This window comes from Cupressus sempervirens, chromosome 9, assembly GCF_028749045.1.
Source record: "Cupressus sempervirens isolate cs-2001-9-10 chromosome 9, ASM2874904v1, whole genome shotgun sequence".
NCBI lineage: Eukaryota > Viridiplantae > Streptophyta > Pinopsida > Cupressales > Cupressaceae > Cupressus > Cupressus sempervirens.
Genome location: NC_143126.1, coordinates 342,232,568 through 342,254,469, shown reverse-complemented (window position 1 = coordinate 342,254,469; position 21,902 = coordinate 342,232,568). Strand labels below are relative to the sequence as shown.

General features: G+C 36.3%; 1 protein-coding gene across 2 annotated transcripts in view; it reads right to left on the bottom strand.

The window, feature by feature from the left end:
- The window catches only part of LOC149538727 (Regulator of chromosome condensation (RCC1) family protein), a 49,521-nt gene that overhangs the window by 2,542 nt on the left and 25,077 nt on the right, over positions 1-21,902 (bottom strand). For both annotated transcript variants that reach the window (XM_089800060.1, XM_089800061.1), the window contains 2 exons: positions 676-748; positions 51-222 (listed from right to left, as the gene is read on the bottom strand). In XM_089800060.1, coding sequence (XP_089656186.1) covers positions 51-222; positions 676-748 — 245 coding nt within the window. The remainder of the gene's footprint in view (positions 1-50; positions 223-675; positions 749-21,902) is intronic.

Below are 21,902 nucleotides of genomic sequence, written 5' to 3'. Positions count from 1 at the left end.
AACTTTCAAGAGGGCATGAGGTTTAAAAATATACTGAAATTTGCACTTACACATCACCATTGTCTGCAATGACTGCCGTGTGATACTCCCCACAAGCAACTTGGGAAACCTTCACATTGTCAGGGGCTTCATCAAGGAACTTCAAAAAAGTATTTACAATTCGAGCACGTTGTAGTCCCTCACAAGAAAAACCTCTGCCGAGTTGACCATATTCATTGTAGCCTGATTTGTAGGAACAAACATGTATATTGACATTATCAAGAAGTGCACTTATTCATTCTTTTCACTTCTTTTAAGTGAATCGCCCGACTACATCAGTTTTTCAAATATTATTGTTAGAACCTCGCTTACTAGATTAGTAGTATAATTAAACAAGCTGGATGATTCGTTCCACAATTCAATTGGCATATTGATACTAAACATAGAAACAACCAAAAACTCAGCGATCCGTCCCACAATTCAAATTTCCAAAGCAATTAGGACTTTACAATTTTCCCTAAGTCATATATATCCTTCCACAAATATCTTTGACAGTTCAAGAATGTTTAAGAATATTGAAAATTTTCCAACAAACAAAGATATATCAAATAAGCCAAATTAGAAGAAAAACATAAATGACCATCAAGGATCAAAGTATAAAAATAATATAAGAAACCAAGGCTCTCAAAGATTCACCCCAGGTCTGCAGTGCACCCTCCTGTGATTTAGCTGCCGCATGTGCTGCACCACAAGCAACTTGGGTGATTATCTGCAAGTACATATCAAAACATTATCACACTTCTTAATCCCAACGAAATATAAGATAAGTTTAAAGATTACTTTTGAATGTATAAATTATTTACAGTTAAAAAGAAAAATATCAAAAATGCTGGTACGGCTGATAATAGATGAAGAGTTGCATACATGGTAAATGCAGATTCACTTTCTTCTTAGGCTTTCAGAACTTTACAAGAAAAATTCTTTAAGAAATTTTTGTCTTTTAAAGACATAAGAAAAATTAAATAATGCTTCCAGGACATAGATGTGTGGTAGGAAGGGATCTGTAACCAGGTATCTTGAATTTCTCCAGGGAATGTTAGGTGAACACATGAATAAAAAACATAGGAGCTTTAATTTCACGCAATGAGTAAACACCAAAAGACAAAAGGATTGAGCATACAGAAACAGCAAATTGTCCTACAACAAAAAAAGTATACTAAGTAGTAGTTTGAATTTCTCCATCTGGTGGTCACTTCACATTATTTGATATTTGTGATAATAAAATATTTCATTAATAATAGTAGTTTAACCATTGTGACCAATGCAAAAACTTATTACTGCATAACCAGGTATTATTTTAAAGATCTACATGTCGCTTTACATGCCAAGTAATCCCAATGTTCCAACTATACATAAGTAATTTGTAGGTTCTAGATTACAGTCGAAGCTATTGCAGAGAAATATGTAAAATAACATTCATACAATAAAATATGTATATTGATAATCAATAGTAGAAGCTTAAACAGAAAAAAGGTAAAAGCTTAAACAGGAAAAAGGCTTTTTCTCATGCAAGAAAGCAATCCCAATGTTGCAACTTATGTGTAATGTGTAAGTTCAATTTTCTGATGATCTTCCATGGAATTTGATAAAAGGAAGCAGAGAGTAAGCTGTAATTGCTTGTCTTATATAGCAATGCATCCACATCCCCAACATTTCAGGGTCACAGCAATGCCTTCAAAACATCCTGCCATTTCCAGAGCTGCCAGGCCCTCCATGCATCCAAAAAAAAAGTAAGGGGTGTAAAGTCCACTAACACAAGATTTTATAGTAAAATTAGAATATTAAAAACAAATAGATAGATAAATAATAATAAAATATAATATAAATACAAGTAAATTAAGTAAATGAAAGGTGAGGGATACATAATGAAGAGTTGTGACTCCCTCAACATAAGATATAAAAGGGAAAGTGCATGAAAAGGGAGGCAGGAAAAGGAAGAAAAAAGGAAGCATTGGAACCAAGGAATGTTTAATGGAAGGCGATTGGAACGAGAACTGATGGAGGACTGTGTCTCTTTCAGAAGGTAGTGATTGTGAAATGGTGTGACCATTGCAAAAGGAAGTGTTAGAAATAGGAATTACTAAGAGGGGGGATAAATCAGTAATCTACAAACTTTAGTCACCAACTAGATATTATTTGTTACTTTAAACCATACATAACAAAGTAATAAAGTAATGCTGAACAGTAACAGTAACCATGCACAAAGATAACTCATAACACCATATTTTGTTAAGGGAAAACCCTGGTGGGGATGATACCCACTAGATAATATACTAATATATAAGTTCCTTGTTAGAGGATGGATCCTATTAGGAATCAATGAGCAAATTCAATATAGAGAGTCCTTGTTAGGAGATTCCAAACCTATTAGGAGTTGTGCCAACCCTGTCGATGCAAGATGAGCACACTACCCAAACATGCACTTCCAATTACAAGAAGAGTTCACTACCCAAACAACTAATCAGACTTCTAGAATGTAGGTACTGTAACTTCTTCCTCAACTGATCTCTAATCTTCAGCTCGATCTCGGATCACAAAATATCTTTACAAAACTTTGCATATATATCACTTTCACAAAAGTTCGCATACACAATTTCTCCAAGATACCACACTTGAATTCGCAAGATGTCCTTTGCATAAATACCATGCCTTTACACAAATTGTTGCTAGGTTGGCTAAGACCATAATACACTTTTCCAACTTAAGAGTAAACATCTAGGATGTCGACCCTAATTGGACAAGTAATTATTTTATAAACAAAATAATTCCTTTCCTTTAATTCTGCTGTCCTATTTCACTGCTAAAACACAAATATCTCTTTTCTGTATAGTCTGTACTCTGTACTAACTTCCGAGGTTATAGACATCATCATCAACATGTATATTGTCTCCATCTAACTTCGCTAGTCATAATATGACATCAGCAACAAGTTACAAACAAAACAATACACTATTGTATACCAAATTCATACTTAGACAATTTTCTGAGTACCAAAAGCTAAGTATCTTTATTTCCAAGGTTTCCTGTAAGCATGTACATCCTGTGTTGCCATAAATGACAACAATTACATATCTTCATTAGCCAATTGTCGACAATCTCCCCCTTTGGCATTGATGCCAACAAAATAGGAAAAATTGGCTAAGTATCAAAAACTCAAAAATAAATAACACATTAACATTACATCTTTTATAATTTGTCTATTTTACACATGCTGTACTTCGCAATATTATTTTCTCCTCATTACCTGATTTACTTACAATTTTCTATTGTATCTTCTCCCCCTTTGACATCAATGACAAAGGTTATCATCCTCCCTTTGCTTCTTTATAGTTGCCTCTTTGACTCTTCTTTCTTCTTCCTCTTTCTTTTCTCTTTCCTTTCTTTCTTTTTCTTTCTTCTCTTCCTCTTCTAATCTCTTCTTCTCATCTTCTTTTGTTTTCTTTTTGTCTTCTTCTAGTATCCTTTTCTCCTCTTCAATTTGTCTCAATTGTTCTTCAATATCCTCAGTATGAGGTTCATTCTGTTCGGAACCTTTAAATGGATTTGTATCATCAGTTTTAATGGTAACATTGGTCTGATCTATCTGCATTGTGTCACCGCTCACTAACACTTCCGAGGTTCTGGGTGCTGGTGAAGATGTTGCCTTAGACTCTGTCATCATCTAACTTATTGCTGCTGCAATTTCACTTCTTATCTTATCTTTCTCACCCACCATAAACAAAAATTGTCTTACCTTGTTCCACAAGTAAGGTGCTAGATTGTTCAATAATCTCTTAATTTCTTCCTCATCCTCAATCTTGCATATTGTTCTTAACGTAGACTTTCGAAGTTCTATGTCCTCTTCTCTAGTTGGTGCCTTATTTTCAATAAGTCTATCATAGACTTTCTAGTTTATCATTCCTTCAATATCCTTCAGTTTTAGAGTGTTGGCTATAACGTATCTCACAATAGAGATATCAATCTGATCTTTCTCAAAGTTGTTATATAAATCATAAAATTTGTTCATCTGAACAAAGTTGCCTTCATTAGCAATCACTAAGTTTATCTTCTCTATCTTTAGCTTCCAAGGTTGCCAAGCTTTTCTTGTTGACTGCTTTGAAGTTGTTACCCTCTCTGTCTGTTTAACCTCTTGTTCTTCTTCTTCTTCCCTAGACTCAACAATTGTCAACAATGTCTTTTGTCTCTCTCCTGGTCCAATGGCTTGTTGTTTGACCCTTTTAGTCGTTGTGGTCACAGCTTCTACTAATCTCTCAGATTTTCTCTTTGGTTCACTTGTCTGAATATCTGGTACTATTGCATAAGGAATGCTTTGTTCCGAAGATGTCTCTGCAATAGATACTAGCAAAGGTTGCACATCCAATATATCTTCCTTCATAGTTTGTCTGATTGCTTGTGACTCACTCTCAGTCATACCAGCCTCTGATAAAGCTTTCTTTATTATAGTTTCTATCTTCTTGTGAGATGCCTTCTCCAAGGATGCCTAATGAGTTGATTGGGTAATCTCATCATAAGTTCCAAATCTATATTCAGCTTTGTCCTTCTCTAATTCCAACAATAAATCAATATATCCAATTGTTGTTTCATCATATTCAATTCATAACCTAAGGGATCAAGAAATGTTTCCCGAGGTTCTACTGCTTAAATATAAGTAAACTATGTATCAACCATAACACAAATATCTTCCTTAAATCTGTCTACAATTGCAAGTACAATTCTGAATCTTTGCCTCATTTCTTTATGAAATGTCTTCATTATTAAGTTTCCACTATCCAATATCTTATCTGTTGGATATCTTCTACATACTTCTGTGATTTTCTCCATTGTACATCTCTCACTACTCATAATCTGTGACTGACAAATATGGAAATCTTTTAAGCACATGAAAGAATATGTGATTAATCAGTGCCTGAAATCTAAACAGACCATTCTTAGTCATCTTGATCTTTTCTAGGTTCTCAAGAAGTTGCATTCTTAGAATTTCACTAGGATTAACTTGTTCCTTCTCAACACATACCTTATATGCTGCACAGATGAATTCAGCTGACAATTCATCAATCTTTGAACTTGCACATATAGAGTAGACAATGATTCTACTCAGGAATCATACATCATCTTGTTTGATGGTGTTGATCACCATGGCCTTTCCATTATATTCTGCCTTTGTGTAGCTCTCAACTTTCTTCTTAACCATTATCTCACCTATAGGTACACTGCCTTGTTTACAAAGACCAATTACATCATGAACAAGGTCGGCTGAGATATCAACTACACTATCTTGCATCCATAGTTTCCCATCACGTATTCTGCTTAGTATGATCTGTGTCCACTTATCTGTGTCTAATTCTCGGTAAAAATGATATTTGAATAGGTCTAGTTCCTTCAAGTTTTCAAATCCGAGTTTCACAGTCATATCATGATTAAAGACTAATTCCATATACTTGTTCATATACTCACTTCCAATAGATTCAAACTTACTAGTAGGATAACTTCCTACATCTTCCAAATATACTACATTGTTCAAAGTAAAGGATAATGCTGAGTTAGGGTTTCCTTCTACGGATTTCACGGAAATAATCTTCAATTTCGATCTCTCCTCATTCTCAACATTGTGAACTACTAACATGTCCATGAATCTATCAAATATGAACTTTTATCGAATAAATTCTACGAAAAAACGATAAAATACATTTTTCGAAAAGAAGATTTGCTTCAAAATCGCCTTGTTAAGTCGCTTTTGTGTGCTCTATGCTTCTGATGTATTCACAATGAAACAATAATCAAGTCTGTACACCATTTATTCCTTCAACTTGAACTTGCATTAATTGTGTACTTTGCAAACATGAAAAAGCTATCAATCACATTCTGAAATCAAATAACTACTCAAGATTTTCTATCTGATCTTCAAATACTACCCGAGATTTGCTATAGCTTCCTCCCATCATGACAGTGTTCCACAAAACTTCGCTCCACGAAATTTCCTATAAGAACATGGTTTTCATCTTCTGCCACAAAATTAACTTTCTCTGTAATAATAGTAACTCTTAATTCCTTCATAACTAGTTTATATAAGCTTGAAATTACAAGCGAGCATAAATACCATCTAAACTTATCTTGATACACCTTTTCCCAACTTCACTACCTCTAGTTCGATCTCTAGATGAGATTTTCAAATTCGAGTGTTGTGAGCAAGCTTAATTCAACTTAATTGAATCAAACTCGATATCAAACTTCGATCTTCATGTCTCATCATCTTCTAGCTTCTCTTTTGAGATGTCTAATCCTTTTATTAATGCCTCATTGAGTTCTTCTCAAAGTTCACTGACTACATTTCTTTGTTCCTCATTGTCATTGTTAGTTCCGAAGTTCCTTTCATGGTTCCTTCTGTCGTTTCCAACGTTTTTCCACCATTCCTTTTGTTTCCAAAGTTTCTTTCATTGTTCCCTCTATCTCTGAAGTTTATGTCCATTCTGCAATACTTTGTTGTATGTCCAAAGTTGTTACATAACTAAAATACTAGTGTTCTGCTTCTAGGATTCTATTGATCATTAGGTGCATGACAATTCTGAGCTATGTCCAAAGTTGTTACACTTATAACACACAATATGTCTTATGTCTTCATAAGATCTTCCTTCTCTCAATGTCCTTTCATTAGATCTTCTTCTATCTACAGGGTTAGTATTTATAGACATTCTACTATTCCTTCTATCATTATCATGTTTTGGTTTCCTACAATCAATTGCTTTAGAACCCATACCATGACAATTATGACAATAAAAATCCTTAACATGATTAAATGACTTTTTTGTACAATCTCTTTTCATATGACTCATTTCACTACATGAAAAACGATTAGCTCTAAATTCATACCTAGTTTCCTTAGGAGATTCCACTTGCTTTGGTTTATCCAATATTTCAACTTCCTTGTCTTCTTTAGGTTGATCAGAAGATTGACTAGATTCAATCTTATCATCAAATTTATCTTTTTGTTTTGGATATGATCTAATCTCAAGTTTCTTTGCAGACATGTTAAATAGATAACCAAGACCAGTCTTATCATAAGTAGGTCTCTGTATTGACATTGAATCATCAAGCTTTTCTCTGCTAGAATAAAGCTTTTCAAGTTGTTTCTTGCACTGAGTTAATTCACCTTTCACAATAGTATTGTACTTATGAAGTTCTTCATGATCTTCTTTCAATGTTTCAAATTCAGATGTTTTCTTTGCCAGACTTGCTCTAAGACCTGCATTCTCAATCTTCAAATCAGTTTCAATTTTGCTAGGATCATTCCTCAAAGTTAATTTCAGATTCGTAATCTTCAATTCATGCTTCAAGATCTTGTACTTTGTCTTCGACTTTGAATAATCATTATCACTAGTTTCAGATTTAGTAGATTCAGGCTTGGATTTGAGATGTTCAATCTTTTCCTTCAGTTGTCTAATGTATAGTTTGGAGTCTTCATATCTATCCTTCAGCTTCTCTCTTTCTTTAGTAAGAAGATCAATTTGCTCAAGTGTCTCTTCAAGGTTCTTCATCAATTGTTCCATATCCATAGAGATCTTACTCAAGCCGTTAAACCTCTTCAGAGTAATTGTGCTTTGATACCAATTGTTAGAAATAGGAAACACCGAAGGGTGGTGAATTAGTAATCTACAAACTTTAGTCGCCAACTAGATATTATTTATTACTTTAAACCATACATAACAAAGTAATAAAATAATGTTGAACAGTAACAATAACCATGCACAAAGATAACACATAACACCATATTTTGTTAACTAGGGAAACCCTGGCCAAGAGAAAACCCCGGTGGGATGATACCCACTAAATAATATACTGATATACAAGTTCCTTGTTAGAGGATGGACCCTGTTAAAATTCAATGAGAAAATTCAGTATAGAGAGTCCTTGTGAGGAGACTTTGAATCCTTGTTAGGAGATTCCAACCCTGTTAGGAGCTGTGTCAACACTATTAAGAGTTGTAGTACAGTACATGTAAGATGAGCCCATTGCCCAAACATGCACTTCCAATTACAAGAAGAGCTCACTGCCCAAACAACTAATCAGACTTCTGGAATGTAGGTACTATAACCTCTTCCTTGACTGATCTTTGATCTTCAGCTCGATCTTGGATCAAAAAATATCTTTACAAAACTTCGCATATATATTACTTTCACAAAAGTTCGCATACAATCGCTCAACGCAATTTCTCCAAGATACCACACTTGAATTCGCAAGATGTCCTTTGCATAAATACCATGCCTTTACACAAATTGCTAGGTCCACTAAGACCACAATACACTTTTCCAACTTAGAGTAAACATCTAGGATGTCGACCCTAATTGGACAAGTAATTATTTTATAAACAAACTAATTCTTTTCCTTTAATTCCGCTGTCCTGTTTCACTGCTTAAACACGAATATCTCGTTTCCGTACAATTCGTACTAACTTCCGAAGTTATACACATCATTATCAACATGTATACTGTCTCCATCTAACTTCACTAGTCATAATATGACATAAGCAACAAATTACAAACAAAACAACACACTGTTATATACCAAATTCATACTAGACAATTTTCTGAGCACCAAAAGCTAAGTATCTTTACTTCCAAGATTTCCTGTAAGCATGTACACCATGTGTTGCCATAAATGACAACAATTACATATCTTCATTAGCCAATTGTCAACAGGTAGGTGTGATAAGACGGTTTGACCCTCCCTCTCATTGGAAGATATAAAAGGTGGGAATACTCAATTGAGGAGGGCATCCAAGAGAGATGAATTTGGAAAAAATATTTATTACTCTCAAAAGCAACAGTTAGTGATGACTCAAATCTTATGAAGGTGGTGACCTTTTCACCAAGAAACTACAAAGGAGAATTCATTCCAGGCATTGAAAGATCACCTATCAATCATCACTCATGAATTCATTGGGACAAATCCTTCATTCATTCAGCAATCATTAATCCCTCATTGTATCAATCAATCAGCAAGATCAAGCAACCAATCATCAAATCCATATCAATCATCAGTTCACCTTGGGATCAAAGAAGTAAACAATTTAACAATCAACTATCAAGCATCAAATCATTAAATCAACAATCAACTAATGATCACTCAACAATACCTCAAATCATCAAATCAAAGGAGCTCATTCATTCAATCAATCAATAATCAAATTGGAATATGTTATCACTATAATATCTCGCATATATTAAATGTCAAGACCCCAACCAGATTATGATAAAAATTGTCTCACAATAGTGAGGCTTCACAATTTCTGACATAACAAAATATGCATTCACAATTTCAATAATCTTGCATCCTGCCCCAATTATCTCTCATTAATTGAATATCACGACTCAGAGCAGATTATGATAAAAATTGTCTCACAATAGTGAGACTTAACATTTTCTGAAATAACAAAATTTGCCTTCACAATTTCAATAATCATGCATCCTGCCCCAATCACACTATACAGCAGCAGCAGTAAGCATTATTAGAGGGAGTTCGTAAAGACATAAACCAGCACTCATACTAATCATATGATTAAATAATGAACCATAGTTAATGATAAAAAAATATTGACCAAGTGGGGGACATCAATTAGTTAAAACCAATCAAATAAAGAAGTGTGATTTGCATTTTAATTAATGCAGTCAGCTTGATGAAGAGACGTAATCTGAGTAGACAAGCTTCTTGAATGCCACCATTTCCCATCAGGTAAAACATATAAAAGGATGGGCAAATGCATTTCCCAATCAACATCCAAAGGAAAGGCTAAGACAACAATAAGGAAAGAGTAGAATATAAAACTCGGCCCTGCAATCTGGGTATGAAGATTATATGACACCCATAGTACATTTAAAATCTATTTGTGAGTATCCTTATCAAATTGTATATGCAGTTCTGAATCATGATATTGTGTGATTGTTCATTCACTGATACATAGAAAGACATATGTATAATTATGATTGAATCTATAATGCATTGCAATCTGAGAATATTTTGTTATAATATTTGCTTCATACTGTACATTCTTTCTGACTGTTGTAATCAGCCATGATAGGAAATTGGGGGGATTACAGACTGGAGGTCACCTTCTAAGCATGCCACCCTGTAATATGTAACTGAGGAGTTACATGGGGCCAAAGAGGGACAAAGGGACTGTCTTTGGGCTTAGGAAGGAGGACTCTAGGACATCTCGTTGTGAATATTGCTCGTAGTCTCTATCTTGGTGAATAAATGCATGGAGATGCTCAATCATTGTAGGTAAGGCAAAAGTAACAAGATTGAGGGCAATGGCAATAGGGCACTACACTAGTTATTCCACTTCATATGGATGGCATGGGCCACATGAGGCCAATAGGGATAATGTATCCACTCTTGGGCCTAGGGTAGGGAGTCAGTAGGGCACCTCATCTAGTCAACCTACCTTATTAGTCCTTTGATTAAGACATCTTAAATCTGATTCAAGCAATCTGTTTATGTAATCTGCATTCCTAATATATGTTTATTTCTAACTTAAGAATGTCTAATTATAACTTAAGTTTATAAATGATTTGTAACTTGCTTGCAGGATCTGAATAAAAGCAAGAAGGCATCTCCAAAATCCTACAAGTTTTAAATTATTGTAATCTAGGGCAAATTTTGGGTACTCATAAAAAGAGGGACATCACATATGCATAGCTAGAGTATGCATAGCCTATGGTTAACAATGAGGCAATTAAGTTTGCCACTCTACACTTGGAAGGTATCACCCATGAGTGGTGGTAACATGGCCTTATCCCTTTGAGTCACAGATCCATCACATCATATGATGAGTTAAATTATAAGCTCGTTGAGGTGTTTGATAAAATGAACTCACAATTGCATTTCACAAAGCTAGCACAGCTGAAGCAACATGGTACTATGGGTGTCTACATTTTAGAGTTACAGAGATTATCAATTATGGTTCCAAACTTCCAGATATTACAGGGAGAAGGTTGGTAGTCATTTCCAGTAAAGGACTAATGGAACATATTACAGGACGGATTAAAACCTCAAATCCTCCAAAATGAAACAGTTAAAAAACATGATAACAAAGAAACATTTAACCAAAAGAGTCCTCAAAAATGATGGACACGAATTCTTAAAAGACTTGAGAAAGAAAATCTCTGTGCCCCAAGCCTTAAGTGTGTGAAAAAGGGGAAAACTATCAACTAAAGGCATATTTAGCTGGTAAATCAGAATCAGAAATTTCTGACCAGCAAACTGAAATAAAGGATGGTAAGGAAGAAATGTCAGCAGAAAAGTCTGGAGAAGAAAAGGGAAGTGAAGGAATATTTTGCAAGATTCACTAAACTTATAAAGGATTATTCAAAGTTATGTGTATTATGGGCCAGCTTACTTTTGTTGCACTGGCGACACACATAACTTCATTATGAGGACATAGTAGCATAGAGAGCTAAAAACTACAAAGTCTAGTGGCTTTAGAATCAATCATAGAAAACAGAAACACCATGTCTCACATGAGGAAGATTCTTCAACTGAGTTTCCTTTTGAACCATTACAAAGTCAATGCTGATTTTTAACTGGTGAGCACAGGAAGCACTAAGGTTGTTCCTGGTATGCAGTGGCTTCTATTTCTAATGAGCAAGAGTACCCGATCATGTGCCTATCAACAAGTCACAACAAGATGGTAATGATGATTTTCAGATTTTGGATAGCCCCCTTTTTTATATGGATGTGGAGATTGCATTCATAATGTTCGTTTGGAGATTCATGATGATGGTTTAGAAGAACAGGATCCTAATGATAGTTTTCTTCCTATGATGGGTGAAAATAAATGGGATCCAAATGTCATTATGGATGAAAATATGGATTCACCACAAAGAGATATGCCTCTTCGGAGGCATATTAGTTTAATTAACAACCAATCTTTGCATCAGTTAGTGCCCGATAACAAATCAAGGCACGATAAGATTAGCACCTGATAAAGTAACAGGGCACGATATGTATTGAGACCCGATACAAGGCATGATAAATATAAGTGCCTGATCATTATGAAGTCTGCCAATTAAATCAACAACATGATCTCAGTACTGCTTGTTTAATCCATGAACTATTACAGGGATGCAAGCATATATATGTGTATACGTACATTTATATATATGTGCATATATGTATGCTTATATCTCTGTGATTATGGAATCAGCAGTATTTCCAGAATATCAATTAACTCATGTTTTGCTTCTTCTGACGCTAAACATTAACAATTGAGAGTGAGAGAGCTAACATTTACTTTATTGAGTTGTTCCTATGATGCCTCAGATTTACAATTATGTAAAGCATTTTTTAGAAGAGTTGGAAGTAATTTTGTGGCATTTGGGTGCTCTTGTTACAAAAAGACTTCAAAAGATCATTGGTGCATGAGCCCAGTAGCACAATTTTATAGCTACAGATCTCCTCAACTTATTTGGGATCTTGGAGTCTCATTGAGTTCATTTGGGATCAATCAGTTTATGACCTGAAATTGCCTGAGGACAACCAATCATGGGGAGAGAGAACCGCTATGTCAACTTTTTGCTCCTAGACAGTTGTGTTTCCCATCAGCCTATTCCCAAGGTCCCTTAGACTTTTTGAAGATAGTTAGGGGACTCAAAGTTCCCTAGAGAGATTGGGCCTGCAGTTTTAGTGCTTTTTGACAGTATTTCTATTTTTTTGCAGATGCTAATTTTAATAAGTGCTTTCTAGGCACTTGGTCTTGAGCTGGACTGAGGGACCTAACTTATAGTGCCTCTCCCATTTGATTTCTATAAGTCATCCTGATGGATGCAACCTTGATGATCTAGCTTGGTGAGTGATCATGATTGGGACCATGAGTGGTCTACACCCTTGAGGTGATTGGATTTATGTTACTGTCTCAGTTGCTTTGATTATGCTTATGGCTGATTTATGAAATTATGATGTGTTAGATGGTTCACTGAGGTTTGTGCCAGTGGTTACCAGGATCAATGTGGTATCATGATGTTGTTCCGTGATTACACCTGAGATGTGTGCAGAGATTGCATTGTGTATTATTATCCTGCTACACTGGACTAGGTTCCTGTAGCAATGGTTAGTCATGTTTATGACTATGTTCGCTTCTGTGTTTTAAGTGTCTTTTCATGTTGTTTAAACAACCATTATTAAATACTTAAATAATTAGAAATGGCTTGTCCATGTTGGATTCATTGGTTATGTGTTGTGGATATTTACCTTGTTATATTTTGATCCTAGAGATACTTGTTACTCATGCTATGTATTACATTTGAGATGACCTGAGAGTCAGATGTTATATTTTTATTTCAGTATCACAGATGTTAGACTACTATGTTTGTTCAGTTGATCATATTTGCACGATGATGCCATTCTGAGATGACAGTATGTTTTATGATGATATCTGGTTATCCGGTATTTGGACATATCTCTGATTATGTTATGTGATGGATTTAATGCTATGGTTATTTACTTCATTCTTGCTTTGTTATGCTTTATGCTAAAGTGAGTGATGTAAATAGATTATTTCGGTATAATTTTTAAAATGGTTAAATTGGATATTTAATGCATTTATTGCTTCAGCTATGTTTTTATATGCAATTGCACTCGATCGTGTATTTTAGTGTGCAGGATTTATGTCCTTCGCAGTGGCATATGGAGTTAGTGATTCAACTATTCATATTTACCAATGTCATCCCTGAATGGTCTACATATCTTACTTAAATGTTTAAATTAAACCTTCCGGTGATTTGATAAATCCGAACTCATTTGCATTATGTGACTAGACCTATGAACGTTCTGTGCATTTGAAGATTCACATTGTCACAAAATTGTTAAGGATTTCGTGATTTTGGTTTTTTGGGTTTTCGGGCTTTATTTCAATTAATTTTAATTTCTGACAGCTTTGCCATAGATGAATTCCAATTACTTGGAATAGCTTGTTCTCGTTTGGGTTGATTCGGGGTCTATCTAGTTTAACTGGTTATTCACCCTAATCCATTATTTACTCGAAAAGTGAATAAGTATCAAAAGAGGAATTTAATTCCTCACTTCTCACTTTTGAATTAGAAAGTTTAAGAGTAAAACCCAAAATCCTCTTCATGAGGAATTGCTGTTTTGTTCATTGTGGGAGCTACGGGCGTCATATCATTGCAAGATCGGTCTCGTTGGATCCAGCTTGGGGAGACCTTGGATTGCCATGATTTTTGGCTACTTTGGCAAGATTTTTATTTTATTGTTCAAATTCCCATTTTGCCCCTTTGGCTGCAAGGTAGGGCTCTCCCGTTTTATTATTTCAGCTCCGTTTCTACTTCTATTTTTGGTAGCCGTTTGTTAGGAGGCTAAGAACTAGTGTTCCCCTTCGTTTCTGTATGCTAGCTCTACCCGGTTGGGCAGGTATGAGCATTCCCCTATTTTTTGGGATGAGGGTTTGGGGTTTTGCACCATTATGCTGGTCGTTTTTGCATACGAACTTCAAACCTAGATTTTATTTGATATTTGTGGCTTTTGTGCCCTAAGACCAAATGGGTTTTATTTTTAAGGTTTTCAAATTTTGGGATTTTTACCTCGATTTTTGTGTCGCCCTGTTTTCTCAAGTTTTCTTGGCATGATGTTGGTCGTGGACCTAGATCATCTGTAGGATGTCAATTAGACCATTGTTGCATCTTTATATTTGCATTGGGATGCATGCCACATCCGTACTCCCGACGTGTTCGGTTGAATGATTTTATACCTGGTAATATTATTTCTTCTAGACCCTTGTGATTTTTGTGGACACGAGGATTCGTGTAGAATCCATACCCCCAGATTGAGGCCGATTGAGTGAGTTCATGATGTTTGATCTCGTTACATCACTGGGATTCGTGTAGAATCCATACTCCCGGATTGAGGCCGATTGAGTGAGTTCATGATGTATGGTTTTATTGTTCATTAAGATTCGTGTAGAATCTATCCTCCCGAGTTTGTATTCGGTTGAGTGTTATTTTTCTTGTGTTCTCATCCAGCCCTTGTGTTTTAATATTCGTGATGGTGGTGCACCCACTCACGAGCACATGCGAGTGCGTCTATTGGGTGACTTACGAGGCCCAAACTCCTAGTGGTAATGCGGTTGAGTTATATCTTTGGGGTTGGGTTGGGAATATGCATGCCTACGGGCGCTCATCGTTGGATGAGTATGGGTAGGGTAGGGTAGGGTAGCTTCATGGAGGGGCTTTTATCGCATCCCTGGTGACCATGTCGAGGTTGACAGATAGAAGGCTTAATTAAGTGATAATTAAATAAAAATATAAGGTGACTTACGAGGCCCACACTAGTGGTAATGCGTTTGAGTTATATCTTTGGGGTTGGGATGGGAATATGCATGCCTACGGGCGCTCATCGTTGGATGAGTATGGGTAGGGTAGGATAGCTTCATGGAGGGGCATCTATCGCATCCCTGGTGACCATGCCTAGGTTGACAGATAGAAGGCTTAATTAAGTGATAATTAAATAAAAATATAAGGTGACTTTCGAGGCCCGAACTGGTGGTAATGCGGTTTACTTATATCTTTGGGGTTGGGTTAGGAATATGCATGCCTGTGGGTGCTCATCGTTGGATGAGTATGGGTAGGGTAGGGTAGCTTCATGGAGGGGTTTTTATCGCATCCCTAGTGACCATGCCCAGGTTGACAAATAGAAGGCTTAATTAAGTGATAACTAAACAAAAATATTGGGTGGTAATAAAACTAAAGATAATTAAAATGTGTAAGCACCCGATTAAGTTCGAGGACACAATGCATGAGCCTTCCGTTGGGAAGAGAGATCAGCACCCCGCTAGCTTGGGCTACTTGATGCCATGTTATTTCCCCTCTAGGCGAGTCCCTACATAGTAACCCATTGAGTGTCTAACCAAGACCTGTTGTACTTGAATTGTCTCATGATCTTGGTTTCAGTCATCTTACTGTCTGGTGCGAGTGTTAGCCATGGACGTTTGCTTTATGTGTGTTTGTGGTTGGATCATTATCTCTATCAGCATGGCAGGAGTGGACCTATGGGTTTCACGTGGTTGGGAGGCATAGCTACCTTCACCACTGCTGGGGACCAATGTACAGAGATGGTCTATTGTTCTAGTGCGACCATTGCTTGATGTTTTCACTTGGTACTTTGGGTTCCAGAGTATGCTTTCTTGTGACTTATGCTTTCATTGGAATGCTTTGATATCATGTTTAGATGATGTTAGTTTATTTGATGCATTCCCTTATTATGATGTTTAGCATATGATTAGATGATGTTATTTGTTTAGCTGGAGTATCTATTGCTTACTAGTAGCATGTTAGATTTCCTTGTTCTTATGATGTTATTACACTTTAGTAGTGATGTCCTCATAAAACAACTCTGACTATCTAGATGGCAGTTTGGGAAGTTACGCACAGGGGATGGCTAGGACCTTCAAGGTCTCATGATGCTATTATGGTTGGGAGGAACCGCACACAGTTTTGGTTGTGTTGGTGCTTTATTGTTTATGTTTTCTTTCTTAGATGTTTGGTTTATGAACCATGTTTGTACATTGTGATGTTGCTTTCTGCATGTTCCTTCATATGGTGTTCTGTATTAGATGGATAGTTTTATTCTTCTCCCTATTGAATGGTGTTGTGCATTTCTTATGATTTGAGTGTCTATGCCTTGATTGTGGATCTAGTACTCCTCGGTGTGGAGGTTCTAACTCTCTTTGTACTTTTATGAATGTTCATTGAAGCGTTCTTGCATTTCCTAGGCGACAGTGTTCTAGCACTAGGCGATATTTATTAAGTAATGCATGCCCATAGAAGAAGTATTGTGCGATACTGGAAAGTATCACACACCCTTTGAAGAACCATCGTACGATACTTATTAAGTATCGCACGACCTTAGAAGTGTCGCCCAGACCCTGAAAGTATCGTACGTCAATTGAAGGAATGTCGTACGATACTGGAAAGTATCACAGTGTTGTATGAAAGTGTCGCCTGGGTCTTTAGGAAAACCTATTCGGGCAGACAGCGGACACTTTTCGGTTTGTCTGGAAGTTTTCAAAAGGTGATTTGACTACCCTCTACGGTGTTCTTGAATCCCTTGATTTTGGATTTTGAATTCAAATGTTTCGGATTCAAAATCATTTGCGTTCTTCCGCAGTTTGTCATTTTGGGTCAGTAGTAGCATTTGGAGATCCCTTGGTGATTGGATGTTTGTTGTGTCTTTCATTACAACCTTTGTGATCCCTGTATGATGTTGTCATGTGCATTCATACTTGTTTTAAAAATATATATCTTGGCTTTCCTTATTCCAAGGATCTCCGAGCAGAGCATTACATTCAAAAGATCATTGGTGCATGAGCCCAATAGTACAATGTTCTAAGCAGATATAGCTATAGATCTCCTCGACTTATTTGGGATCTTGAAGTCTCATTGAGTTCATTTGGGATCAATTAGTTTATGACCTGACATTGCCTGAGGACAACCAATCATAGGGAGAGAGAGAACCGCAATGTCAACATTTTGCTCCTAGTCAATTGTGTTTCCCATCAGCCTATTCCCAAGGTCCCTTAGGCTTTTCACAGATGGTTAGGGGACTCAAAGTTCCCTAGAGAGATTGGGCCTGCAGTTTTAGTGCATTTTGACAGTATTTCTATTTTTTTATAGATGCTAATTTAATAAGTGCTTTCTAGGCACTTGGTCTTGAGCTAGACCGAGGGACCTAACTACTTCTGGATTGAACTCTTTTCCTCCATTAAAGCAGGCAAGGTTGGTTGCCCTTATATATACTCAATGTCAGTTTCCTCTTTTGTTGTGTCATATCTTCTTCATTTTAGCACCTTCGCAATGTTTCCAAGGTGATGATTTTATAATTTTCACTCAAATTGACCAAAAAGTGACTTTTTATAACTTATCGATAAAAGTTTATAAGGGGGTCTCCAAAGCAAAGGTGGAGATGGTGGTTTTAAATGTTGTGTTCAAAGACTAAGTTAAGATATCATATTTTAAATTTGTGTTGCCATAATCTTTCCATCCAACTCTATAAATTAGAGTTTTGGCTCTCATTCTATCATTTTGCCCATAGTTGGAAAACTCGCCAAAGTCTGACACATAAAGTTGGGGAAAACATAGCTAGTTTTCAACAAAAATTCAGCAATCTGAAAATTTTCTTGAATTTAATTAGAAATGCAATTTTTTGCAAAAATTAATGAGAAGATACATCTAATGACTCAATAAATGAGAACACAAAACAAACAAGCTTAGTCTAGATATATTTTTTATTTTATTTTTTGATGGAGGGTTCAGACTTGCGAGGCAACCTAGCAAGGCACGAAGCTTGTGAGCTACCAGCCAGTGAAGGCCACCATGAAACAGTTTTAGGAACCTGATACGGGCCCACACGTGCCTAAAACCTCTTCGTCTTAGAGCCAAGGACTAAGGGGCATCCACGCTGTCAAAATCACCCAGGCACGATCCCAGCCTCATCCTTTATAGTGTCAGAGCCTTGCACTCAGCAAGACTTGATCCTTGGTGGGCTCTTTGCGAGCCATTCAACTTCACCATTAGACCAAACACAAAGTGGGTACGAAAATCGCATTCTATTGAGGAAAACTCATCGCTGGAAGCAACATAGTAAATAATTTATGTAAAACTAAAAGTAAAAGTAAATACATCATTCCAATTACATCTTCCTCTTCTCAATTCTAATAAAAACTAACCGAGAGGTAGAACTAGAGGGTCTACTCTTAAAGTTAGCATTGTCCATGATTGCCTTCTTGCTCAGTATGTCTAACTTAGTTTGTGACTTGTACTCAATCCTAGATATAGCTCTACCTCTAGCTTCTCCTAACACTAGCAGTGACTACTCATTTAACTCAATGTCATCCAGCATGAAACCAAATCCAACCCCTCCTTTATAGCCTGCCTCATCAATCATTGATGTCATCCTCTTCAAAAACTCTCTCCAAACCCACTGCAAATGTGCTTCAAACCTGCCTCAAGTCCACTTCAAATCAATCAAGATCAGTTTGCAAGTGTTTGGAAGATTTATCCCTTCTCAGAAAGATACAAGTGAAAAAATGAGAAATGAAACTGATTTGTGCCCTTATTTGCCTAAAACTTTTGTTGTAAAACTATGCCCAAGTTTTTAACAAAAACTTAGCAAGTACTTGACAAGTTCTTGCCAAAAATTCTGCAAGTTTTTGGTGCCAGTAAAAGTCATAAAAACTCACCAAGCCAGAAAACTCGGCCAGTTTTTGCAACTCAGAGAGTACTCTGCCAGTAGTCCATCAATGATTTTGCCTATGTCCACACAATGATGGTGATCAAATGAACGTGGAGAATTATTCTGAAGATTTTTCAGGAAAAAAACCTTCCACAATTGCACCATTTTGGTGGTGAAAGATCCACCTTAGCTGGTCGTTGCTTACAGCTGCTTGTTGAATAGAATGAAAATTTATGAAATATTTTGATTAGGGTATTCACTTTTTATGTATTCAATGCCATTTTGGAGCCTTGCTAAAGTTTCAAGGGGTTTGGAGATTTTTTCCTCAGTCATCGATACATAGCATCCTGCCTCGGAGCCGGAGGCAGATGTGTTCTGGTGCAGAAGCACATCAAGATGCCCTATGGATGCGCACAGGAAGCACATCCAGAAGCCCCGAATGTGCTTCCTGTGTGCATCCAAAGGATGTCCAGGAGCATCTGGACACCTCCGCACAAAAACAGCCTAGTCTAACTTTTTTTGGACAAAAAAACAACTTATAAATTTGTAACCACTAGGAAATAAGTACTCCTGAGATGCAATTTTTCTGAGAAACTTACTATTAGGTATTTAAACCTATTTACGTGGAAATAAATATAGCCACCAGCAGTAGATGAACTTGCAATTGTTTAAAGGTACCAACCTATGAACATCTACCATATCACAACAATAATGCTTTTGAGTTTTCTCAACTTGAGGATTTCAAAGGTAAATCAATAGAGACACACATTTGGGACTTCTTAAGTGATTAATGTCAAAATGCAACATCATCTTCATGAGATCCTCTAAATATTTTGCATTTTGTTTCAGTAATACCAAACCAGTAGGATAGCTAGCATCAATTTCCTAACCTGAACATTCAAAATTACATGTAATTTTAAATACATGTAACCGAAAATAGGTGAAGTGGCTGAGCATTATAGTTCAAGTAATTTGCATGATTTGAAACATTTTGGTAACTTTGTCAAAACGCATCATATTATCAAATGATTTAATTTTGCATATTTCTGGCAATTCTTTGCATATATAATATATAGCCTTATAGGTGTGTGTGTGTGTGTATAAGGGCATCCAAAATCAAAAAAAAATTGTGCATCTGATTCTCACATCCGAATCGGCAACTTTGACTTTTTCCAGTGCTGGGTGTACCATTCCAGCTATTCAAACCACATCTTTCAATCCATATCTTCCAAGTCAAGTCTTGGCTTATTTTTGGTGTTCAACCATCGAATTTCTTGCATCTTCTTGGGCCATTTCCAGGTGTTGTATGCATATTTGGGTAAAGAAATGATTTTATTGAAGAGATCACCCCTCTAGGAGGCAATATCCATCCTTAAGTTGGCTTGTGTGGTGTTTTGGACAGTCAATTCTGCATATTGGGGTCTTGGAATCATCTTAGCTTGAGGTGTTTAGTGTGGGTGAAGACGTTACAGGAGTTTGGATGTATTTGGTGGTGTTTATGGAGAGGTTGGAGGTTCTTTCAGGCGAGCCTTCCATGAACAAGTGCAGCAAATTAGCTGCAGCAGTATAACTGAAGGATTTCTTTGAGTGCTAATCCATCAAGACAAGAATCTACTTGCTGTTCATATATTTCTGACTAGTCCTATCACTATGAACTCTTTGGCAAGTTTGGAGGTGATTTTGACTTGATAGCAGCCACCTCAAAAATTGTGTCACTGAAGACCTTGCTAAGCGAAGGTTACTGACTGTTCAAAATCTGCTTATTACATCAGACGTGAGAAGACTGATCTATCTGCAATAGTGAGGAGCTTAATTATTGTAATGACTGAAAACTATTAAGCAATGAAGAATGAAATTGTTATTCCCAATTTAGAAATCATAAATGTTGTTTCGCAAGTCTGATGATGCGTTTGAATGGATGAAATAAATCAGATCAGATTATTGTTTGTAATTCATTAATATTGGCAAAGTATTGTATGTCACACATCTACTTCAGGAAGACAATAAAAAATTAGGTATGCCTATTACGGAAGTAAATTATATTTCAATCAGTGAAGGAGCTAAAGGAAATGTTGTGGTTGCAACGCTTATTAGCTGAATTTGGTAGTAGACAACTAGAAATAATTTTGTACAGAGACAGAAAAAGTGCAATTCACTTGGCAAGAAAAACCAGCCTTTCATTCACAGATGAGGCACATAGACCTTTGAGATCATTTTATTTTAAGTACTCTTGAAACAGGTGAACTATAGTTAACAAAGACACATATCAGTCTAGATCTTGCAATGCATTTACTAAAGTTGTTTCAACAGAGAAGCTAGAGATCTGCAGATCTTCGTTTGGTCTGAAGAAAATATGACAATAAGCTTTGGAAAGTAGGTGACACTCCAGGCAAAGGTTACTTGAAGCATGGATCAGAATTCAAGTGGGAGATTTTTTGGATCTCCCACGGAGGAGAAGAGGAAAGAGATGTGATTATTTTATATTCCTTAAAAAACGTCTTGCATAAATATGCATTGGTGGATGCTTAGTAAAATATATGAAGAATGAGTATCCTGTAGATATCTTGAACTGTATTTACTATTATCTATCTTGTATTGCTCAAATTAACTAATACAAGGAGAAGCCTGCA